General features: G+C 39.2%; 2 protein-coding genes across 8 annotated transcripts in view; one reads left to right on the forward strand and one right to left on the reverse strand.

Annotated features, from left to right (window-relative positions):
• WDR17 (WD repeat domain 17) overlaps window positions 1-9,599 on the forward strand; it is a gene marked incomplete at both ends in the record, with an annotated part of 66,827 nt that extends 57,228 nt beyond the window's left edge. For all 7 annotated transcript variants that reach the window (XM_079726686.1, XM_079726687.1, XM_079726688.1 and 4 more), the window contains 6 exons: window positions 2,206-2,347; window positions 2,624-2,726; window positions 3,997-4,098; window positions 6,728-6,826; window positions 7,149-7,329; window positions 9,480-9,599. In XM_079726686.1, coding sequence (XP_079582812.1) covers window positions 2,206-2,347; window positions 2,624-2,726; window positions 3,997-4,098; window positions 6,728-6,826; window positions 7,149-7,329; window positions 9,480-9,599 — 747 coding nt within the window. The remainder of the gene's footprint in view (window positions 1-2,205; window positions 2,348-2,623; window positions 2,727-3,996; window positions 4,099-6,727; window positions 6,827-7,148; window positions 7,330-9,479) is intronic.
• Window positions 9,600-13,386: 3,787 nt separating this feature from the next.
• On the reverse strand, window positions 13,387-18,751 carry SPATA4 (spermatogenesis associated 4; the record flags this gene model as incomplete). Its single annotated transcript, XM_079726727.1, has 6 exons — window positions 13,387-13,619; window positions 14,784-14,900; window positions 16,627-16,847; window positions 16,953-17,071; window positions 17,676-17,805; window positions 18,540-18,751. 6 exons carry the CDS (start codon window positions 18,749-18,751, stop codon window positions 13,495-13,497), a joined length of 924 nt encoding a protein of 307 aa, XP_079582853.1. The 3' UTR covers window positions 13,387-13,494.
• Between the last annotated feature and the right edge of the window lie 7,151 nt (window positions 18,752-25,902).

The raw sequence follows: 25,902 nt of genomic DNA on the forward strand, positions 1-25,902 counted from the left end.
GTTTTCTTATATGAACCTTGATTTTCCCTGCAGTGGGTAAGTGGCTCTATTCATTCAACAAGGGATACTAACTGAGTATTTTGTTAGTACAGATAGACCAAAAGTGTGTGTGGATGAGTGTGTGTGTGTGTGTGTGTATGTGACTGTGTGTGTTTATGGTATCAGGGAAAATACTTGTGAAAGGATAAATGTTGAAAGTTACCAATGGGTTGTGAGATTATAGGTGATTTTAACTTCTTTATACACTTTGCTCCGTGAATCACCTTTTAAATGAGCTGTGCTTTGCTTTATAAACATGACAAAAGTTATTTTTAAGTTGAAGTTAAAATGCACATGGAAGGAGGCAGGAGTGGATTTTTCAGTTATCCTTTAATTTACTGTGTAGTGTTTCAGTGTACACTGACGTATTCTCTGAGGCCAGAGGTGCGGTGTTAGTGCAGAGGCTCTTAAGAGAGGCTAAATCCTTGTCTGTATTTACACAACTATTAATGAGGGGACAAACACAGTATTCACCTGGTCTTTTCATCACACATCCTGAAAGGGTATAATTGGACTCTCTGGCAGACTTCATTAATAACTCTTTAGAAAGACTAGTTAGTATGTGTGTAAAGGTGTTAATAACTCTGGAGAACTTCACAAGTAAGACTAAAAATCATATATACATATATATATATATATATATATTTTGGCTGTGCCATGTGGCTTGCGGGATCTCAGCTCACCAACCAGGTACTGAACCCAGGCCATGGTAGTGAAAGCCCAGAATCCTAACCACTAGGCCACCAGGGAACTCCCCTAATAATTATATTTAAATATTAAGTTATATAGCTTTTAGAATTTTAAGATAGGATAAGAATTACAGGAATGATCAACCTACTTTTCTTATCATATTCTGTGTCAGAATGAAATTTCAGTGGGAACCATTTGTCAATTCCCTCTACTCTCAGAGCATATAGCAAAGTGAAGAAACTTTTTTCTTTCTAACCAGGCACAGTTCCTAGCACATAGTAGTTGCTCAGTAAATAACTGGCATTCAGTGAATAAAGATGGGGAAACAATATGAAATGTCACATACCTGAGAGCTCTTTTAGTTTAGTTTGTTGTAAGTTTTTTGAGAGAGTCTGAGGGGTCTAAAATATTCAGTTTACTTAAATTTTAAACAACGGAAAATATGAAGCTGTGGAATAAATGCATTAATAAACAAATTGAATAAGACCATCTTAGTAACTTACAGGGATGTAAAAAATAGTGAGAAGGAACTAGAGTGACAAATCTCAAAGGAGAGGAGACGGATGGCCTAACTGTGGATGAACCACATCCTCTGCGGTCACAGCACAAAATATTTTTTGCAGCGGAAGCTCCGTCTCAGTGGTTGCCAAAGACTAGTAAGACAGCAGTAAACTATGCCTGTGTTGCTTAGAAACAAACCAACAAACTTTAACACCTAAACTGCAAATATCATGAACATGTCAGAATTTTATCTAAAATTAATTTATAACTTAATTATAAGTTAAAGTATTGATTTAAGTTATTAAGTTACTAATTTATAACTTAATTCCTGTCTACGTTATGGAAGCAGAAAAACTTACATGAGAGAGGAGTAGACTCTCAGTTTTAACAGAAAAAAACATTATCTGAAAAGATGGGGAGCGTTGCTTTTCATTTTACAGTAATGAAATTTCACAGGCTCAAATCTCCACGTTGTAGCATTTCGGAATGTCAAAGCTAAAAACGTTGAGAGCTTGTCCTGCTCAAAATAAAGTTGCTTTGTCTCAAGGCCAAGTGAAAGTAAATCACTGTGTAGACAACACGTAAGCATGCATGCACCTTTTATGTTTTCTACATTTAATGTAGTTTTTGAGACTGGTCAGTATATTTGTTCTCAAGTAACTCATTTCAGCATTTCCTGCTCAATTACATTTGCAGGTACTAATTCTATTATCACAATCAGGACAATTTACTTTCACCTCTTTTATTAGGTACTTGTGTGATTAAAACTACTGACTCATTAGGTAATACCCTATTTATTGTTATTAGATCTTAAAGATATTCCCATAAATGTATGCTTTTAGTACAAATTATTTCATTTACATCTGTTCTCAGCAACTTTAATAAGCAGGCATATTGGAAACATTTCACACTTAATACTATTGCTTTTATCCCTATAAATTTAGTAACAGTGTCATCAAACCAATTATTTTCTAGTGCAAGCTGCCCACAGTAGAAGAATGTATGCAATTAGCTGAGACAGCCCATGCCGATGGCAATATATTCGAAACTATAAAGTATTACTTGTTAAGTCAAGAACCTGAAAAAGCCCTTCCTATTGGTATTGACTTCATCAAAGGTACGTGTTCAGTTGGTAGTATAATTTAAAATCTACTCTTTTATTTGGTATTTTCATTCATATTGATAAAAAGGCGTAAAACCAAGCACTAGCTGTCCTGAATTTAAAGAGGAAAGAGATTGCTGAGTGTTTGGTATCGGGACCTGATTGTGATCTAGAAAATAAAGAAGTAGATAGCGTTGACCAGAAAAGAATCAATTACATAAATTAAAAATTGGATGAACAAGTTTTAATCCTATTATTTAGAGAATCTTTTATTTGGTTTTATTTTGCCAGAATACATCAGTAGTTCAAATTGGACTTTGGATACCATTTACCCTGTTCTTGACCTACTGAGTTATGTTCGTACTGAAAAATTAGTCCTGCATACATGTACTGAGTGAGTACTTTTTCTCCAAAATGCGTCTGAGCTTATGTAATGTTTCGGAATGGCTGTATTTTTTTTAATTAATTAATTTATTTTTGGCTGCGTTGGGTCTTTGTTGCTGCGCGCGGGCTTTCTCTAGTTGGCCGCGAGCGCGGGCTACTCTTCATTGCGGTGCGCGAGCTTCTCATCGCAGTGGCTTCTCTTGTTGCGGAGCACGGGCTGTAGGTGCAGGGGCTTCAGTAGTTGTGGCACGCGGGCTCAGCAGTTGTGGCATACGGGCTTAGTTGCTCTGCAGCACGTGGGATCTTCCCGGACCAGGGATCGAACCCCTGTCCCCTGCACTGGCAGGTGAATTCTTAACCACTGCGCCACCAGGGAAGGTCCCGGCTGTATTGTTTTTGGTGTTCAGATCAGCAAATAAGATCATCTTGGACAGAGAGGTGAATGTGTAGAAAAATTACAGTTTAATTTGTGTTATCCTTAAGTAAAAATACAGAGGTCAGTTTGAAACAAATAGTAAATCTTAGTGGTCCCATTTCCTAATACCTAGTGTGTTCTGTGTATGTACACACAGACACACACATACACACCTGGTTCAAATAGGGCCAATTCGGAGCTTTGGGATGGTTTTGGACCTCATGTCCTCGGTGGTCTGTCTAGTGGTCCTATCTCTTAAATCTCCATGTGTGCAAAGCACACTAGGTTGGGGAAAGAAGTGAAAGTGCTAGAAATTTAAAAATAGACACTATCCTTGAATTCAAGTATTATTTAAGGACATTGTCATCCATGTAACTAAAATCCAGAGACCACGTATATTTATACTGGAGGCTTTGGGCTATTTTTGTTGCACTGCCATGTGGAAAAGCTGGTGCAGAGCCTGTGAAACTTTGGCAAGCTTCCCCAGCTGGGTGTGCAGGAGGCGTTCTCCACCGTCCCCTGCAGTCTGTACAGTATGCCAGGAATCCGTCAGTCCGACCCAGTGCATCACTCGGGGAGCAATTACATGAAGGAACAGACAAGGAAGAGAGAAAAACAAGAAGGCGGAGTTCAATATTATTTAAAGACTTTTATTTCAAAATACAATGTATGTTATTGTGTACATGTCTGAATAGGAGTTAACTGATGAATAAAACATCATCAAGTTTAGAAAATGTTCTAAGCATATTTTGCTATAAATGTCACCCATCAAAATGTAGAGCCACAAGTACAATAACTGTATATGAAAGCAATGTTCTGTACCTCAAGTTATGGCCTCTTTAAAAATAAATATATTCTCTTTCAGAGCTCGGAATGAATTGCTGATATTATGTGGGTACGTTGGTGCTTTGCTGGCCATCAGAAGACAGTACCAAAGCATCGTCCCGGCACTTTATGAGTACACGAGGTAAAAGCAGGTTCTCTTCTACTGTGAAATTAGAGAAGTGCCTTTCACTGAGACGGTTAGTGTCTAAGTGCATCACAGAAGCAACAAATACATTTTGCACTCATCCATTTATTAACTAAGCATGTATTTCATAATAAAGCGGCAGTAAACGATATGAAGTAGCAGTGAACTGGGGTGTCAGTGACAGAAATCCTAATTCTACCTTAAACACTAAGGTTTCCTGGTCTTATGTCAAGACACTGAGGTAGGCATTCTCGGGCAGATTCCATCAAGGATCTGGAGTCTTCCCTTCTTTCAACTCCGACACTCTTGGCTTCCTTCCTCTTGCCTCCGTGACCCCAGGTTACCAGGTAGCTCCCAGCCCTCTGGGTATCGGATCTACATTCGAAGCAGAAGGAGTGATAAGGGTGAAAGGATGGAGACCACAGAGGGCAGGACCCTTTGATTCAGGAAGCAAAGTCTTCCTAGGGCTGTGCACCTACAACCCACTGGCCAGGGCTGTGTGACCCTACTTTCAAAAGAAGATGAAAAACTGTGTATTTTAGCTTTCCCATCTCTACAGTAGAAAAATGTGAAGCATATTGTCTTCAGGTATAACCTACCCGCCAAACTCCTGTGTTTTCTAACAGCTTGCCGAACATCAGCCATTGTGCTTAAAGCTTGTCATACTCAAAAATAAAATCCAGTGCCCCTGGGGGGAGGTCTGGTGTAGCTGTGGGCCTGACCAGCGGGCAGCAGAGATTCCTGCTGTCAGGGCTCTCAAGGAGAGATCTACGCAGGCAGCATGACCCCGATTTGAAAGCAACTTTTAACAATATTTAGAAAATATATCGTAAGAACAGTAGGATGTATCACATGGAACTAATATTATTTAACGAGCTATGTTCAGCTCTGTACGACTTTGGTCATGAAAGAGAGAAAATGGTCCCTTGAAAAAATATCACCAATGCAAGGAAGGCATTTTATTCCTAAGGCAGGAGAGACTTGAGACAGTGCGGCTGGGTTAGAAACGTGTTAGTTCAGAGAGAGGGACGCGAGCTCTGGGACCTGCCTGTACGCTGTCCCTCAGAGCCCACCTCTCGCCTCTGGGCGGACAGCTCACCCTTCTGCGCGCAGGCACAGCGCCTGGCTGCGCGCCCCGCAGCTCGCTGACCTCGGTGCGCTCAGAATTGAAGCCACCTTCCTTCTCACACCTCTTCCTCCTGGGTTCGCTCTTTCTTCTGATGATGTCATTATGCTTCTGTCGTCCAGACTTAAATGTTCAGGATCAGGGTCAGCGGTTCTTCCTCACTGTCAGCATCCAGTTAGGCAGTAAGTTCCCACGCCCGCACGTTGCTCATTCTCTGGGACCCACACTTACTGTCTTCGCTAACTGTCCCCTGTGGTAGCCCTTCCTCTAGTCACCCTACGCCCCCTCCTACCACCCCTACGACGGTGGCATTAGCCTCCCTGACAGTGAGACTCGCCACTAGTGAACAGATAACATTTTAGGTCCTTAGTCTTACTTTGGAATTCCACAGAAGTCACACTCCATCCTCACCACCCACCGTGTCCTGCTACGTGTTCTCGGCTCCAGCCAAAGGGAAACACCTGTGACGCCCCGTACACACGTAAGCTCTTCTCTGATGTTTTCACAGCGCTCTGTCCACCTAGTTACCTGGGTTTTTCTCCTCACTCTTGAACGGTGCTCTGTCTACAGTAGATCATCAAAAACTCCTGGGCAGACAAAGTACTACCAAGTGCAGAACTGTAGACAGGGAAACCATATGATTTAAAGAGTTTGTTTTGGAGCCAGGCTGCATTCTCAATAAAAAAATTTTAAGTCAATAATTTGAGGTTGAAAAAAAACAAGCTGCCAACTGATTTGAGATAATATTACTGAAATGTTAGGGGTACGTGTGTGGGGGGAGGGTATTTACATATTTTTTCTCACCAATTCTGATCATGTCCCAGCAGAATGACGACAACCAGCAAGAGTTAACCGCAAGATATAAATTATAGAAATGCTTACTTTTAGTCTTATATCATCTTAAGGTCTTATGTTCTTTTTCTTTTTATCTCCTAAACAGCTTTTACTTTTAAATTTCAACCAACTAGCTCCTTGAGAAACACACTGAGTTTGTAACTTATGGAAACTAGGACTAGTAATTCCTTATCTACAGCCTCATAATTAACCACATTATATCTGTTTTCCAGTTTTCTATACACAGATGTGATGGATCACTGCTGTCACTGTCTCACTGCTTTGTTTTCACACATCCCTGTCTTTAAAGAATTGAAATCAGCATTTCCATTGCTTTCTGCTAATTGACATTCTTTTCTTACTCTTCCACTCGCTTTCTAAGAGTCATTTTTCATACGGAGACACACCGGGCCACACCGTAGCTGGCCGTGGCTGTCACCCAGCAATACTCGGCCTGTCATCCAACCGATATTTATTGAATATTTTTGACCTGCCAGGGACTTGCATGCACACACACACCCCTACATGTATATATTTACATATACACATAGATTTGTGAGCAACAGTTGTTAAATCTGAAAGTTTTGCAGTTATTTAAAGTTCATTTGCTCTTTTGCTATCTTTGTCTTGGATGGCAGATGTTAATTTCTTTTTCACATATTTCAGTCAGCTATTGAAACGTCGGAAGGTGTCAGTGCCTATAAAAATTGAACAGCTTTCTGAGGAGTTGGATGCATGGAGAGCTTGCACACAATCCATCAACCGGTGAGTGAATCTGATATAAAAATTGGGATACAGAAGGTATCACTTAATATTACAGACAAACTTATTGACAATTTGGTTGTCTCATGATTTATCTTGGCAGGATAATGAATCTTGTGTTGTTTAGCATATATTCAGTAATAATTTACAATGCTCTTTCCTGCCTTTTTTAAGTCCTTCATTTTACTATAAATTGAGCCTAAAGTTGATTTGCCATGTTTTATAAAGGAGAACTAAATAATCATCAGGGACTGTTTTTTAATCTAAACCTTAACAACCCTGGGATTCTACAAAACTAAAAATGGAATATCTGTTGAAAATATAGATCGTCAGAAGAATCTCCATATACACCCCCTTCTGATTCACAAAGAATGGTTTATGCAACTTTACTGAAGAGACTAAAAGAACCACTCAGAGGAATTATTGGACCAGATTATGTGACCGGGTCAAATCTTCCGAGTCATTCTGATATTCACATCTCTTGTTTTACAGGATTAAAAATCCAGGTACAGCGTAATGTCAGGCATAAATTGTGCATGTTCATCATTTTTATTTGTATCATTATTTTTTGACATGTGATCTTAAAATAAGCACAACCTGAATAAAAGAGACCTGTAAACCTGTAAAGAGACCTGAGGCCCAGTGAGAAAATATTGCCCTTAATGCTTCCATATTTGGTGTAAATGTTTTCTCTCTCCTTGAAATAAATTCAGAGACATAGTCATGGGACTGTTATCATAAAAGCAATTCATATAATAGATATACTTAGTAACAAATGTTTTAAAATACATATAGATCATATCCTTAGGGAAATTAAATAAGAAAGACAAAGCAACAATCAACACTGTTACAAATTATTATATCTCAGTAGATTAAATTTAACTTTATAGTCTCCATTTGTATTTTATAAACACAAAGAAAGCAATTAAAAACTGTTAGATGCATAATATATCAATATCATTGATATATTATGCATATTCTTACATTGACTTACTGAACTTTGCAGCAATTAAAAATTACGGGGCTCAGTCGTGAGGGATGGCTAATTCCCAAGGAATGGTCCTTCATGCCCAATGAAAGTAATGATGGTGAACGATGCCAGAGCCTCCCAGTGTGACCCAGGGGTGCCATTATCTCCAGAAAATAAGAGGCGCCTTCATCATCCCAGAGCCAGGACCGGTTGTAGGTGTCCCCAAGAAGTAAACAAAGCTGAATCCCCATGAAATGCTAATGGAGTCCAGGTGGGACTAAAAGAACGCCACCTCTTGGGCACATTCACACTTTACTAAGTGGATTCTTGTATTTCTAACGTAACGTAGCTAATTACATTTCTAACACTGACATGCCAGGTCAATGGAGAAAGGTACATGGGGGGGTAATCACTCCAATTAAATATCTTGCTGCTAATGTAAACTCTAACTATAGCTTGACTTGACACCAGAAACAAACTAAGTCTTCAGAACACAGCAGTATATTCCAAACCACAGACAGAACACATAGTTGTATACGTGCTTATCCACTTACGTTCAGAGATAAAGAACCAAAGCAGTAAATTCAAGAACTTATGATTAAGAGCAAAAACCATTATGCAGTGTTTAGAATACACTTTCAGTGCCACTCACCGCCCCGCATGTACTTCCAGTGCCCCACACTTCCCTGTGTCTTTCTCCTCTTCAGGACTTTTTCTCCATCTGAGACAGATGACCTACTCCACAGGCTAACCTCTGCCTCACACACACATTAGAAAAGGATCTACTCATTATCTTACATACACTAGGGCGCAAATGACTGATTCAGAGAGGGGGCTACCCTCCTAGGATATTTCTGTTCCTGCAGAAAATCAGTGTGTTCTACTTAAAGCTAAAATTTCAAGTACCTGTGAATAGGAAGCTGCCTACTTCATGTAATGGATTTTCTAATATCTAGAAACAATTTACTAACAACAAGCTGTTATCATTTGAAATCATGATAAAAACCCGGATAACTTGAGAAAGTAATGAAGAAAGTAAGTTTTTATTCCATTTTGTGTTTGTAAAATCATGCTTTTCCTTCTAAGAGCTGGGAGATACACATTGAAAGATTTTTTTGGATTTAATTCTTCAGAACTACCCTCGACATACATAATAGCTGATGTAACTAAATTACAGATATACTAGTAAATCACAGGGTTGACAGGATTTTAAATTATATATACACATATATAGCAGTGTACTTTTCATCTTCTGGAGAGCAGGTTGAATTTCTGGCTTAAATAATTTACCCAGCTGTATTGATGTAGGCTGTATGATTAAAAGAGCGAAGTATATTAAAGTCTATTATTAGGCATATGTGCCTTTATAAATGTTAACTTTGTAGTAATCAACAGGTTAGCAATACCTATTGCCACTGACAGCGCCATTGTAATTAAAGAATTCAAATTATAAAACTGAATTCTATTTTGAAAGACATCAAGGCATAATGTCAAGATATTTTAAAATGTTTCTCTATTTGGTGGCAATTCAAAGAATCTAATTTTTCTCTTCTTTTTAAATTTCCTATCAGTGTTGCTTAAATATCACCAGTGGTTTTTTATTAGCCTGAGTCTGTTTCTGGAAGTTTAAAAACATATTGCAAATTCATAATCTCATCTTCTCTTCCCTTAACTGTCACTGTGCAGGGCCCTGTATTTTTCCTTGAAGATGGGAAATCCACCATCTCCTTGAATGATGCTCTGATGTGGGCAAAGGTGAACCCGTTCTCACCTTTGGGGACTGGAATACGACTCAACCCATTTTGACAGAAGGTTTTTCTCACACTTGATTGCTTTTTTAAAGACCTTTTTCCGGTTAGTGTTACCTTTAACCTTTGTTGTCCTAGAGCCAAAGGTCTGGAGGAGGAGGTGGGAAGTGGGGACTCACAGCTGATTTTATTCGTTAACTTCAGCAAATAAAATATTTATATAATTTCAAGGAAAAATAGGTGTCTCCTTATTTGGGAGGAAAGTAGTATTTAAATGATAAAGGACTGACAAATCTAAAAGAGCATATGAACTTTTCACAAAGCACAAAAGGTACCAGATATTCTATTGTTGAAACACGGAAACTTATAAAATAGTGCAACATCTAGAACAGTGCTTGAGGTGCAGTGGGCGCTCAGAGTATTTGGGTGACTGAATACCTTGAAGTGTCGAAATGTAAGGTGTGTACAACTGATCTTCAAGTTAACAAACACTGGTATTGTCCTCTATAAAATGTATAGTAAACCACTAGTTTTAGCTCATATTTAATCGAAGTTTTCAGTTATAAGTTTAATATATATCAATAAATGGGTATGCAAAGCACTTTTAAGTTTTACTTTTTTAAAGAGAAAACATTCCCAAGTTCTATAGCTGAAACTCAAATGTCTAATTATAAAGGAATAGGCTATATAAGCATGAAAAAAATTGGAAGTGAAAAACACAAAATGCAGTGAAATCTATGTGATCATTTGCATTTGATGATAATTCACTATTTTAAAAGATATTTGGTATTTATGAATATTAATTTTGATGAATGTATTTAATATTCACATAATCTCTAATCAAGTTACATTATAATATAGTTATAATAAACAATTATTTGATGAAAATTCGTTTCAAATAAATTTCTGTAAGTAAATAGGATGTTAGTTGAAATTTGGGATATATTATGTAAATTCAGGTTTTAAAAATATTTATTAAAATAGTACATCTGTCGATATTTTTAAAAAGCCTGAGGCATGACGACAAGTATTTCAATTGTACTAGAATTCTGACTTCAAGATTTACGAAATGAATGCACACTAGGAAGAATAGTACTTTGATACTCAAGCTGTTTTACAAGATTTATAATACAGGTGTTCTGTCTAATTAGGGAGTGAGCTCATATAACTAGAATAATGGTGGTTTTTATTATCTTTAAACTTGTTGCATTTAAAATACTTTAAAATTTTTCTTAAGCTTCTTAAAACAGAAAACAATATATATTATGTACCTGTCTATCACACTGACCTACTTCTAACTCCACAAAAAAAGCATTTTAGCCTTAAATTCCATTTTATAAAGAAAATAGTTAATATTATAGAAGAGAATGTATACAACTCAGAGATGCAATGGGTAATGTAAATCGTATCTGAGACTAACACACCATTGTAAAGCAATTATAGTCCAATAAAGATGTAAAAAATAAATAAATAAATCGTATCTGAGAAGTACTTTTTAACCCTTAGTGATACGTGTAATTCAGATTTTTTTTTTTTTTTAGGTGAGGGGTGTTATTAATTGGCATGTATGTACTGAAATCTCCTCACTTAAAAGGTGGCAGTCTAAATCCTACTATCATTCTCTGTTTTGTTTTAAAATAGATTAAAAACCCTAATTTGTGCTTTAAATACTTCAAAGATATTAAGTTATACATATATAAACAATTGTTACATTCTTCTGTATTTTTAATGAATGCAGGAAATAATATTTTAATGTATAAAGTATGAAAAAGATCTTACAACTCTTTATCACATGAAGACCATTGAGGTATAACCCAATATTTGTCTAAAACCTAAATTTGATTGATTCAAATGCAATTCTATTATTCCTTGACTTCAACAATGTTCTATACCTTAATATTGACTATTAATTCTTCATAGAATGTCAGTTGACTATGTTGATCTGTATGTGTCTTAATATGAAAAACAAAAGTTTTAAAAATTTATAAAGTTAAATTTCATTGTTATGTTTAGTATGCATGAAAACCCAAACAAAGAACATGAACTTGTTTTTATTTGAAGGTGTCCATATTACTGATAATGTAGACAAATTATTTTGCAAGTTTAAGTATGCTTTTATGAAAGAAGTCTCATTAAACAATGATTTTAATAAATACTGCAGTTAAAGCCAGGTATGACACAGTTAACTGCTAAGATGAACATCCGTCTTGTCCCTAGAACCACCAGTGAGAGGACACCACCTCTCGCTGAATTCTGGGTTAAAGTCCTCAGAGGTGTGGAGGGCTGCGCCGTCCATCTGGGTTATTACCTGGCTTAGAAACCTAGAAAAATCATGGGACTGGACTGTTCAGGAGGATGATTCTCCACTTGTAAGAAACACTGACTACAATAAACCCCGGAATTAGTATAAGAGAGAGAAAAAAGAGGCTTACTAATTAATATAAACAGCTTATCACAGAAGCTTCCATTCCCGTGATAAGCATTCTGCCAGTTGACTGAAAGGTTCTGTTCCTATAGGGGCTGCTGTAGCTCCTACAATAGTTCACTGCTTCCTTCTGTCAAAGATGTTTGTGAACAAAATGACCTTCCTTCGATTTGCCTGAAGCGTTGGCTTCTGTCGACACAACTCATCTGAAGAAGCTCTTGACGTTCCCTACTTTCAACATATCCCCGCTTCCTTCATTTCCTTAGTCACTATGAAATGAAGCTTCCAGACCCTCCTGTATTTTCAAAACTCTCCGTAGGTCCCACAGGGGTCTTGGGAACTTAACCAAGGTCAGGCCATGAGTGATTAGCTTTTTCAGGAGATTGAACACAGAGTCAAGAGAATAAACTTATTATTTGACTGTTTATCCAAATCTAATCCTTTTCTCTGGACGTTTCTCTAGCTGAGCTTCAGAAGACTTGTTTCTAAAATCCTTTCCTAAGGAACTATATATTATGGTTTAAAAATTATTTTCATAATTTTCTAAACCTTTCCCAAGAAGTCATCGATTTCATCAGGGCTCTCGATAATTTCTTTTACTAAATATTACCTATCCAGAAGGGTATGATTAAACAAGGAAGTCTCTGGAGGTAGAAATTCTAATTAAACTCTCTAAGGCTTCAAAAGTGCAGAAAAACGAATAGAGTTTTGTTGGAAATTGACAAGCATATCATGGGATTCAGCATTAGTAATACTCATCTTGGGAGTCAAATGACACTATTAATGAGATAGCATAAAAACGTGAATAATTCCACTTGAAGAAAATTTTCCAAATACGAATTTTAAATTACCAAGAATATATGAAATATCATCAGTCTTTCAGGATATCACTGCTTTTGTTTCCCTTCAGTAAAAATATGGGGCATGGCAGCAAGCAGGAGGCATTTTTTTTAAATCAAACTAAATTGTTTGCTAAACACCAAGTAAAACATGGTTTTCCTTCCCCACAACTCAGCATCAACAGGAAAGGTGACTATTTTCTTTTTGATGGCTTAAGTAAAGTTATTTATGGAAGTGGGCAAGATTTTCTATGGGCCTATGTATAATAGTAATAATCGTTCAGAATAAATTTTGTTGATGAACATGACGTGTAAATAAATAAATATCAGGCGTATTAGTAGCGTGGCTCTTTTCTTTCTAGTGAGGAAAACATATTACAAAGTAGATTCGCCATTCCTACAAAATTTATGAGAAAGAATTCTTACTCGTCTTGGTGAATTATGTTTAACTGTACCTTTAAAATTATTTTTGTTCATTCTATACTAATTAAGCTGATTTTGTATTTTCAACACCACTAGGTGCAGGTGTTGAATAAATGGTTGTTGAATTGAATTAAAAAATATGTTCTTCAGCCCAACTATAGACAAGACACCCCTTTAATTTACTTATCATTGAAATATATCCAAGACTAGGTGATTGTATCCCTTTAGAGTGGCAAGAGGTGGTGGCATCGCTTCTTCAAAGCCCATTAGACAGGTGCTCTTCTGGGTTCCTTTTCCATGTTTCTGATAGGTTTCATGGAGTCAAAAGAATGTTTTCCAGCTTGCTTCATGTGAACTCCTTTAAGTGGATTGCCACCATTACCTGTATTTGGTGTAATATTTAAATAAAATTAAAATCCATTTGTGGTTATTAAATAGGTATACGGCCATCTGTGTTTCTAACATACCAGACATATGCAGAACGGCTGGCAACAGGCCTAGCACAGGTTAGTCTAAATGCCTGGTAAACAGAATATTTAAAGCAGGCATTATCGTAGTCAGAAATACAAAACCTGAATGCCACCGTCTCCAAAAGTCATCGGTGGAGCCTAAAAATACCCAGGGCTTATTTTGGTGCATCTGATACTGAATATGACTCAACTATTTTTAGATGTTGCTTCAGAAGGCAGGTGAGGCAACAGTGCTGTGATTTTAATAGTGCTTAGATTTGGCAAATATACAGAATTCATAATTCGGTTTCTAGAATTCTGCACTGAGGCATCCAAGCTGGCCACTCAGACTCATATGAGGGGCCAGTGACAACTAAGAAATCTACATTCCCTTGGTGCATTATTTTGCTAGATGATAGATTTAGGTAAACAAAGAGAGGAACTTAAGTGTTAAAAAAAAAAAAGGTAACAACCTTTCTTACAATTAATTTTTGCCACTCTATTTGATAATTAGAAGCTTTTCAGATGAACAGCCTGTGATTTCAGTACCATTATGTGCAATTTTGGTATATGTTGTCAACCATTTAAACACGTAAAAACCATTCTTAACTTGCAGGCTATACCAAAAAGTCAGGCAGAGGCTGACTTTGGCCCGTGTTTGGCTACAGTTTGCTATGGTGTTAAGTGCTTTCTGAATTAACAGGATTTAAACTCGTGGCTTCTTGTAAAACAAGTGATGGGGAAGTCTAGGTGTGCAGGTTGTCTGTATCTGCCTTAGGACTGATTCATCATCCAGCTGCTACAGGATTGAGTTTTGAGCTCTGCCAACGAGCTTCCCCTGTTTCAGACGCACTTTTTAAAGCTGAAATCGGAATTGAAATGGCTCCTATAGTAGCAGGCAGGGAAACGCTGGCCTGGGATTTTCCCTTGTTGTGACTGGTTCTTGGCGGACAGCATGCTCCCACCACCTACCCAAAAGCACACACATCAACCTGCTGCACCGTTCTAGACTGAATGCCTAGACCAACATTTTAACTATTTTGAAATTTTAAACAAACAAAACAAAAACATCATTTTTAACAAGTGAAAAAACTTTAAAAACTTACAACACAGAGGAGCAACTATTTCCTTCGAAACGACTGAGTTACATTTGCACCCAGAGGCTTGGGCAGGACCTTGACTGAAAGTCGATTCTCCCACTGTTGGTTTGACCTCAAACCATTCTATAAAATGTAAACAAAAATTCTTTCTTAAAAATTCACTATGGCCATGGTCAAAATATGACACCACAGTTTTAAATTAAGCAAATTACTTAGACATCTGTTGTATCATATTCCTGAGAGCAGTGTGGATATGTAGGTTAATAACCCTCTCCACCATGGTTCACATCTCTGATGCACAAAATAGTTGCTTTAAAAAAGTTACTTTAAAGACAGTATCCCTATGTTCCTATTAATCTTTTGTTAAGCCTTTTTTGTTTAATTCAACCAATTTATTTTTTATTTTATTTAAAAATTTTTTGGCCACACAGCGTGTGGGATCTTAGTTCCCTCACCAGGGATCGAACCCACGCCCCCTGCGTTGGAAGCACAGAGTCTTAACCACTGGAAGCTCCAGTACGCTTTCATTCAATAGTAATATATGTACAGAAAAATGAACAAATTGTATGTTTACAGTTTGATGAATTTTTGGAGTGAATACATACCTGGATGCCATCACCCAGATCCAGAAATAGTATAGTGCTAGCACCCCAAAATCCCTTCGTGTCTCTCCCATACAGTACCCTAAAACTAAAACTCTGTCTTGACTTCTATCATCATAGGTTAGCTTTACATGTTTTTATATTTCATATAAATAAAACAATACAGTATCTATTTCATTTTGCAAACATTTTTATACTGTAAAAATAGTGACAAAATTATTTTCCATGTTTCCCATATTTCTTATTAACTAATTCTATCAACTGCATCACTTGGGCGTCGGTTTCATTGTGCTTCTAAAGATCACCAGCTCCTCAGCAGCTCACCCTCACTGAGGCTGGAAGACGTGTCTAAGGTCATTTCTGCTCATCAGCCATGCCCTGTTTATGCTTAAACACCACCCTGGTCAGTAACATTCCCAGAACTGTGATTATCACAATTAATTACTTTGGCTGCTTAAAATCAGCAGTCTCAAAAATCAACACTGGTGATAACAGAATTCTGTTCAAGAATCTAAAGTGTTGAGGTATATCCATGGCTAAAGAGAAAATGTGTTCCAAAGAAGACAGCAGAGATATAGGTTAGCTTTGCACTAAGATGGACATTTAAACTGATGACTAAATAGAATGGTTGTGTTTCGTTCCAGGAATTCCCACAAGACCCAGTGAGTGGAAGTAATAGTGAGATAGATTAAATGTAAGCAAATATTTGGTATAAAAAATAGTGATACCTGATTTTGCGGTGTTAAAAAAATAACTTGACAAAACGAAAATGCTGAACAACAAAAGAACTGAAGTGGGGCGGGGGGCTGGTAGGGAGTGGTCAGTGTCCTAGTGTTGTAAGGTCCTTACAGTTTGAGGAAGAGAATAAAGATATTACTCTTAGACTAAAATAAATATGCATGTTAGAATTTCTAGCATAGCACTAAAGAGAGTAGAAATTTATAATTTTCCAAATTAGTAGGGAGGAAAAAAGTCTTTGGATAAAAGTTCAGTCCAAAAGAAGAAGAAAAATAGGTAAGACAAAAACAAGAAACAGAGAACAAATTAAAAGCACAAAATAATATGATAGATATGAATACATATATGGTAATAAGTATGACTGAATTAATAACAATAAAAGTCACAGTAGATGAAATTACAACAGTCTATGAATCAGGGCACAGTGGCAGGCTTTTCTTTCATCTGTGCTCAAGAAGAGCCTTCTTAAGCTTGGAAGAACCCAGTTGACTATTTCCAAGCAAACTTACCTGGATTCAGTTTTCTGCTCAATTTTCTTTGCAACATTTGTAAAAGGAAGAGGAACTCTACTTTACGTTCATTGTTGAGCTTGTTCGGATTGCCTATTAATTCTGATAACCTAATGTTATCTTTAATAGACTTTGAAGCTGTCGATCTGGGGACCAGGGGCAACTGCATCTGGTAACTGTAGTCTGTGAAATTCACAAGGTCATCCTGGATACTTTTAATGCTGGAAATAAAAAAATAAATATTGTTGACAAGCCCCATTTTAGTAATAAGGTTTATATTATCAAAAGTTTCATATTATATTACTAGAAAATTCCAAATAACTCACTCTCGATGTGTTAACAAGGTGTACACCTCCTGTATCAGTATTTCAGGTACTCCGGCTTTACAATGAATTGTTCCATGGATTAGTTCTTTAGGTAATCTAAGTTTTTTTCTCGCCAGGAACTGTAATAGTAGAAAGAGAATATTTTCACCATAAGAAGTTCTATAAAAATCTCCAATTACTGGGCTACCCTGGTGGCGCAGTGGTTGAGAGTCCGCCTGCCGATGCAGGGGACACGGGTTCGTACCCCGGTCCGGGAAGATCCCACATGCCGCGGAGCGGCTGGGTCCGTGAGCCATGGCCGCTGAGCCTGCGCGTCCGGAGCCTGTGCTCCGCAACGGGAGAGGCCACAGCAGTGAGAGGCCCACGTACCACAAAAAAAAACCCCTCCAATTACTGTGAATTCACTTTAATCCCTCTTTAATCCTCAACTAATATTTTGAGGTTTAACATGTTAATTATTAAAAGTTATTATTACTCAGCAAGAAAATCAACCATTATATCCCACTCCAATTTGAAATGAGTATGCTCAGTTTCACAGGTGACTCATGACATAAACTTTAATAACCTTCTTTTCAATACAAGGAAACAAGCTGCCTACCCAGCTGCACTGCGGCCTAAAACATGGCCACACACGCATATACAGAGAAATCCACGACCTCAAGAATACACCTCTTCAAACATAAACTTTTCAACAGTTAAAAGTGTCATTGATTGCTAATTTACCTTTTCCAACTGTGCCCAGTTATCCAACTTGACTTTTAAAGAAGTTCCATTTTTAAAGGATGACAATTTAAGGTCCCAGGGGTAGTGTACAGTGAATATTTCTGCTATCAGGAAGCCATTTGAAAAATCCCTGATCCATAACAATAAGGAAATAAAATAAACTGCAGTTACTTACACAGTTTGTGATTATGGTTCATTAACACCAATTTAATATACTCTACTGACAGCAACTTACAGAATGTTGTTGTACCATTGCTCCAAGGAGGACCTGCTATGGAATAGCCTTTGGGTAAGATGACACACACCAAAGGCCATGGTGCTCTTTTTATGAACCCCAAACTATTCATTTGTATCGAACCTGCATTTTAACAAGATGCCCATGTGATACCTAGGTACACTGACATTTTCAGGCGTGTCTTTCTTGAGGAATACCGAAATTAGTAAACCAGAGTCCTTGCCTGCAACAAAGTCATTATTTTTATGGAATTTAGTTTGCACGCCCAGAGCAAATATTAACTGCCACCAGTATTAATGTCCGATGTCTCTGAAGAAAGAGGCTGGACTCTTTTACATTTTTTTGTAGTCACCGAAGCAGTCTGCATTAGCTCAAGTCTATGTAATGATTGATTGACTGACTGACCGATTGAGTGAAATGCTCCATCCTATTTTTTCAGGTCGGCTCCCCAAGAAAGCAAGCGGTGTGTGTGTGTGTGAGTGTGTGTGTGCGTGTGTGTGTGTGTGTGTGTGTGTGTGTGGTGAGCGGGCGGGGGCAATCCCAGGAGAAAGCCCCTGCGCGGACCCCGGGGCTGCTCGGCTCCGACCGAGGCTCCCGCCAGGCGGCGGGGCCGGGCCCTGCTCCAGCACCTGCTGATGTTTCTGGGGAAGAAGCTGAGATCCAGGCCCTGGAGCCAGCGCAGAACCGACGGAGACACGCGGGAGCTCTTCGGGGGATGCGGATAGACCAGACACTTCTTAGGCCTCCCTCTCATGGGAGCGGCTGGACGTGGCGCAAGTGACGGTGACTTGGGTACCGTCGGCAGTGTCAAACGCTCTCCTCCCAGACCGGCGGCAGCCATGGCGCCTTCTGGGTTTCTATGGCAGCACAGGGGGCGGGGCCGGGCCTCGGCGGGGCGGGGCGGGGCCTCGGCGGGGCGGGGCCTCGGCGGGGCTGGGGGCCCGGCGCGGGCGCCCTCAGCCTCGCGGGTCCTCCAGTTGGGGTCCTGCAGCTCCGGGTTGGCGGACGAGCTTCCCTGGCCTCACTGAGGACTCGGTTCCGGGAGCTTAAGCCTTGGGCGGAGCTTTCAATCTCCGTTTTAATTGGTGTGAAGAATAACCGGTTTAGAGCCCGCCCTGAGAAACTGACATTTTGAATATCGTGGTTTCTGTCCCGTCGAAGGCCTAGTTTCAGTCAAGCATTTGGAGGAGGTTGTGAGGACCTTTCAGAGGACAAAGACAGTTTTTGTTTGGAAATTGGAAACGATAGGGTTTTGTTCCAAAATGCCAATGAAAAAAATCTTCAAAATTAAAATGAATAGATGCTTAATGGCTACAAAATTTAACGTACCTATTTCCTTAATTATTACGCTGTGTTCATAAAAATTACATATTTGAAAGCGATTTGTAAATTCGATTTTCGCACCTCACAAAGATGCCCCAGTAGGCATGATTCATTCATTCATTCGAAAAATATTTATTGAGTCCCTACTAGACCCTGAGCTAGTCACTTGGGATTTATCAGTGAACAGTACAGAGGGGAAATAAAAAGGATTGCAGAGCAGGGACAGACAATTATAAATTAAATATTTACACAGCAGAGTTGTTAACATCCTTTAGAAAGTCTTACAGTAAAAAAAAATAATGTGGTTCGTAATACATATTATTGCACAAGATAAAATATGGGATAGGTCTTGAGAGTGGAGCTATGTAATATTTTGTTGAATGTGTATTCATAGACATGTTTATTAATCAAGTAAACCAATGTGAGTCTGTATGTGGTGAAAAAGAAAAACAAAAACGGAGCTATACAAGTGTTTTTTCTTTGCCCAATGTGTTTTTCACGGGTGATTCATTTACTTGGTGAACTTTTTTTTTGAGGAATTATTACTCGGTGCTTTGTTATGCACTAGGTCTTCACTATTCAATATGGTAGCCACTAGCCCCACGTGGCTGTTCTGATTTAAATTTAAATAAATTTCAATAAAATAAAGTGAGTAACACTGGCTACATTTCAACTGCTCAGTAGCCACATGGGGCTTGTGGCCACCACATTGTACAACACAGATACCACAGTATCACTGCAGGAAGATCTATTGGGCAACTGTGCACTAGATTATTTATAGAAGGTACAGAGATATAAATACCTGAAAAAAGATCATGCACCCTGAAAAGCTCTGCCATGGTAAAAATATATTAGTATCAGGGAGGAAGCAAATAATTTGGCGTGAGGGAGTGTAGGAGTCCTCTCAGAGGAGGTGACCTTTGATGTGAATCGTATAAGGCAGTATTTTGGACTGGTTAAGGCAGAGGCTTTGGAGCACCAGGTCTATTTTTTATTAGTTATGTGACTTTGGGCAAGTTATTTAACCACTTTTATTTGTAAAAGATGGAAATAAATAGGATATACCTCACAGGGTTGTGTTGAAGGATTAAATTAACAAGTTAAATGAGTGAAGAGCCTGGCACAGTGTACACACATAGGGCTCAGTAAGTTTAAATGATATTTCTAAGATGAGCATGGAAATCTGTGGAATGAAGAGGGGAGGGGACAGTTCCACACAGAGTTACTAGTGTGAGCAGAAGCAGACATGATCTATGATATGATCGTTTTTTACGAGTTTTAAGGAATAACAAATAACCCATTAAGGTCAAAGTGTTTTAGGCTTTGGCATGTGGGGCTACCCCAAGATTTCGGTGGTGATGGCTAGAGAGGTAAGTTAAGGCTATAGATTGGGGCTTGACTGAGAACAGTCTTGCTGAGGAGTTAGAATTTTTTCCTGTAGCAAATGTGCCAATTGTGAAGCAAGTAGTTCTCTGTTTCAAATACACCCTTCTAGGTTCTGCCCCATGGAGTTGGAGCTCGGCCCTGTAGTTTCTCCTTTGCTGAGTTGTATTAAATCCTGCCGCTAGGGGGCACTAGAGAGCGACCAGGAGGCCAGAGGAGAGGAGAAAGGCTGTTTGGATGAAGGTCCCCATGGCAACAAAGCTCCAGCGGGCAGGGGCAGTCGGTGCCAGCGTCCAGGTTGGGCTTTTTTGGTTTGTTTTTGTTTGTTTGTTTGTTTGTTTGTTTTGCATTCCCGGAGCAGGTTTCATCGTACTCCCTCAGAGGTTTCAGCGACCACTGAGAAGCGCTCAGAACTCCAAGCCCCAGATTTTACTCTAGGACCGCTCCTCTGAGCATCTGCTGTATACGCTGCCCGTTCCAAGGTCTGTAGGGCTTTCCCTTCAAGTTCTAGACTCTCAGAACCCCTGTTCCTTGCCTTTGCTCTCCAGAACGAGGGGTCTGTCTCTGTTCGTTTGATGGTCTCATTTTAGTTCCGTTTGACCGTTTCCTTATATTAAATTCTTGTTGAATTCGTGGCGTTACTGTGCTTTCCTGCTGAATCATACATTGCTTCATACTCGGAGTAGCTCATCTACGTGTTACCAGGGCAGCTAAAGAACCTGCTACTCCCGTTCACTGGATCCACGGCATCACGAACAGAGTGGACCAGCCGGATATTCTGTGGGATGATACGACACTCAGAAGCCTCTGCTGATCTTGTGGCAGAGCCAGAAAATTGATTTGACCTGCGGCAGGATGATGAACGTGCACTGCTTGTCCTGCTCAAAAAAAGCAAGCGGCTCTTTGTGGTTCTTGCAGGCTGTTAGAGAGGAGAAAAAGTACTTTGCAGATCAATAGCGGCGTAGCAGTTGCTAGAGATTGTGGCGATTTGTTCCAGTAAAGATACTGAAGCAAAGCAGCACCCTACGGTCCTTGTCCCCCGGGTCCTCCGCCTGCCCTTTGTCTGTGGAAAAGCTATAGCCAAAGAATAAGTTTAATCAGAGAAGTGAGAAAATGCAGAAACAAAGACAAACAGTCAAAGGAGACCAAACAGTACTAGTTTACTCATCAAGCAGTCAAGGACCTTTACTTCCTTCTCAAGGTCTATAGATGATATTCTGAGCTGTGTCCTGTGAGCTGTCTTACAGATACCGAAACCCACACCAGGTGGGGAAGTTAACTACGTGATGGCCAGGCTGTAGCCGTGACATAAGCTGCCGCAATTCCGAGAACTGGCCTCAAGAAATGGAAACAAACCGACCCTGGAACCGAAGATTAACTGTACGTAAAACAATCAGGATGACCGATTTCAAGATGACCGTCAGAGCTGCCTGTGCTGGTTCTGCAGGCAGCGCCATCTCTCTGCCCAGAAAAGCTCTTGCCCACTGGTTGCCAAGGGGGGCAGCTGGCCTTTGGACACGAGTCCGCCTTCCCCTTGCCGCCCTGGTTACCGGCATCCAAAATACAGCAAACTTTCCTTTCCACCAGCCTGGCCTCTTAACTGGCTTTGGAGCGGCGAGCAGCCAGACCCCACTTTCAGTTACAATACCTCAAATGGAAAAGCAGCTACAACTGAAGTTACCTCCTGAACAAGCTCACTAATCCACAGTCATCCTCTACGACACAGCCAACTTCTGCGCAAGCCAAACAGCCCTTGCAGTCAGTAACTGTTGTTGACCTATGTCAACATAAGAAAATTCAGAAGAGCTTTACTTGATACGAGTATTTTGTTGATTGAGAAGCAAATGTTAGACAGGGAGACTTGCAACAGAAAGTGCCTAGAAGCTGGCTTTAGGCGATTACAGCACAGTTTATAAAGTGTAAATGTGTGAGGACCTTCAGCCCTCCGGACCCGTGGGTTCCACATCTGTGGATGTAACCTATCTCAGATAGAAAATATTAGAAAAAATAATTCCAGAAAGTTCCAAAAGGCGAAACTTGAATTTACCTCCTGCCAGCACCTGTTTACATAGCATTTACGCGGTATTAGGAATTATAAGTAATCTAGAGATGAGTTAAAGTATGAGTTAAAGTTAAAGTAGGGTGTCCATAGGTTATAAGCAAATACCATGCCATTTTTTTTAAAGTTAATGCTTGTCTATTTTCTTTTCTTTCTTTTTTTTTTACATCTTTATTGGAGTATAATTGCTTTACAATGGTGTGTTTCTGCTTTATAACAAAGTGAATCAGCTATACATATACATATGTTCCCACACCACGCCATTTTTTATAAGGAACTTGAGCATCCCGGGATTTTGGCATCCTCAGGCATTCCAGGGGGACTGGAACCAGATCCGTCACAGATACTAAGTGGCGACGGTGCCCTCTTTTCTATTGTGATTGGTTACTGGAAACGTACACTCCTTTTCATTGTATAAGCTCACTCACCGGTAGCTACCTAGCTAGGAAGCTGTAAGGTCACGCCGACAGGGAGCAAGCTTAAAGTCTATTTAAGGTCAGCATCAGCATTTGGGCAAGTCTGGAGAGCTCAAGTTTTAGTTAAGTGGCTAAGGGTACTTGGTCTAGGGGCATTTTCAAACTGTGGCCTTGGTTTTGATTTCTCAACACCACACCTCTCTTCCACGTTGGAGCTGGGGGGGGTGCAGACAGTGAGCACCTGCTGTGTTCTGCTCAACCAGGGACATCTGTGCTGTACTGGACGTAACCGGCCCCCACCTGCTTCTGCCCACGGGGAGGTGGCGAGGTCTCCCTGATTCTGGAATCAGACAGAAGGTTCACTCAGGCCTCCTACTGAGCCATGTCCTTCTACTTAGACGATGTCCATCTTGAGGTGATATTTGAAAAGAGACCTCAAGTTCTTCCTCTAGTTCTTTTAATGGGGCAAAGGAATTACCTGAGAAAGCACCATGTGACTTACCCTGATCACGGAGAGAAACAACTGGTATATGCTTACAACCATTCTGGACCCAGACAACCACTGTGCTTTTCACTTTCAGTATTCGATACATTGCATGCGATATTCCATGCTGTGTTGTCAAATAGGCTTTGTGTTAGATGATTTTGCTCAACTGTAGGCTAATATATATGATCTCAGCATGTTTAAAGTGGGCCAGGCTGAGCTCTGATGTTCTGTGGGGAAGGTGTATTAAATACATTTTCAACATACGATATTTTCAACTTATGGTGGGTTGATCAGGAGGTAACCTCATACTAAGTATAGGAAGATCTGTAGTTTTTTTTTTTGTCTTTGTCTTTGTGGAATGTTATCCTTGCACCTTTACAGACATACATATATATTATAAGATTTGGATTAGAGGACCTTCAAGGTATAATTTTCAATCTGCACTATCCTACTCTCACTGCCCGTGATACAGTGATTTGAAAACCAGTGGTAAACAAAACTAGGGCAATTGAATCATATTCTCCCATTATCTTCCATTATAAAATCAAATACTAATTAGGAGGAAAAAAAAGTGCTTTATTCCAGGGATAAACATCCCACTTTAATATATTAAAATACAGATATTTAAATTAGAACACATCTTCCATAAGACAATTGTACTCAAGCTGAGATACAAGGTACCAGCATACTAAAATTTTCAAGTGTCAATTTTTATTTTAATATTTGATATTTACTTCTCTTATTGGCACAAGATCAATTAAGAGGGATGCCTTGCATTACTCTTATACTCCAAGATGACCTCTAGCTCAGGGAAAATGCTAGTAGAAAACTGTTTTACAAAAGCAGTTTTAATACATAATTATACTTAATAGGGTTACTCTATAATAAAACAACAGTTAAATGCATATTCTTCTGAGGCTATTACAAATTTATTAAACTGAGATATTTTGTAAAATAGACTAAGTTAAAAGTCTCTACCCACATAGAAGACATTTTTTTTTTCCCCCTGTGGTACGCGGGCCTCTCACTGTTGTGGCCTCTCCCGTTGCGGAGCACAGGCTCCGGACGCGCAGGCTCAGCGGCCATGGCTCACGGGCTTAGTTGCTCCGTGGCATGTGGGATCCTCCCGGACCGGGGCACGAACCCGTGTCCCCTGCATCGCCAGGCAGACTCTCAACCACTGCGCCACCAGGTAAGCCCTAGAAGACATTTTTTAAACAAACATGCTACAGCCTTATTTCTACTTTTGAAAATCTAAAATGATTTTTTAAAAATGCAATCTTAGTAACCTTGGGGTTACATACAATAATAGTTTATTTCCCATGGGTCTCTGAAAGTCAGCCAAGAACTAAGTTCCTAGTACCCTGGGTCATCAAAATAGTGGTCAAAATATTTAATCAAAATTTTATCAAAATTTATAATATAAAACTCATCAAAATATTTTCTTCTACTTTACACAGTGTTATAAGTATCTTGATTATCTTATTTCTAAATCCATAATAAACTCAAATATAGTCTAAATTACAAAGAAGGCACAAAGTCTTTTTAAATTTTTTTATTTAATTTTTAAAATTATGTTTACATCGCACTCAAGTACAGTTAAGCAGAAGAGAATAAACCCCTGCAGGGGACACCGCTACACTAATACATTCTGGTGTACAGCATTCCCTTGCAGTACAGTCTACGCAGAACCCTTGCTTTGTGTAAGAAGGGTTAGAAACACCACAATGAAGGTCCACAGATAGCGTACATTTTCTGAGTTTTCTACATTTGCTAAGTGATAACCCCTTGTCCCTTTCTTTGAAAACCCCACAATTTAAGGCATTTTTCTTCTTCCATTTTCTACAGCCTTGGACTGCCCTGATCCTTGAAGTGTGACCCAGGGCCTCTTTATCAACTAGATATGAAGTTCATTTTCCTGGGTCCAGGTATCACCAGCTATCAGCAGTCTCTGAACTGGGGGAAGGCTGGAGTGATACATGTAAAAGCACAGAAGGGAAACCTTGAGAGGCCACCCTTGAGAAGGACAGGGTGTTCAGATAGTTTGAGCAGGTGTGTAATGTTCCAAAGTTCTCAGGGTGAGAGGGCAGTAGTGACCATTTTAGTCCTACCAGTTTCTGAAATAGGTCCATTTAAAGCAGTGAAGTGACCAGTGGGATCTTTGCAGGGAAGGGGCAATTTATCCTTTCGTTACTGAATTAATCATTATAATGACAAGTGTACATCTAACAGGGTGGGTTTCCTGAATGAGAGTCAACTTTATTTCAAAAAGGATATGACTTGCTCTCTTCTAAACCATACTCATATTTTGTATTAATATAAAA

The sequence above is a fragment of the Hyperoodon ampullatus genome (assembly GCF_949752795.1).
Source record: "Hyperoodon ampullatus genome assembly, chromosome: 20".
In the NCBI taxonomy this organism is placed as follows: domain Eukaryota; kingdom Metazoa; phylum Chordata; class Mammalia; order Artiodactyla; family Ziphiidae; genus Hyperoodon; species Hyperoodon ampullatus.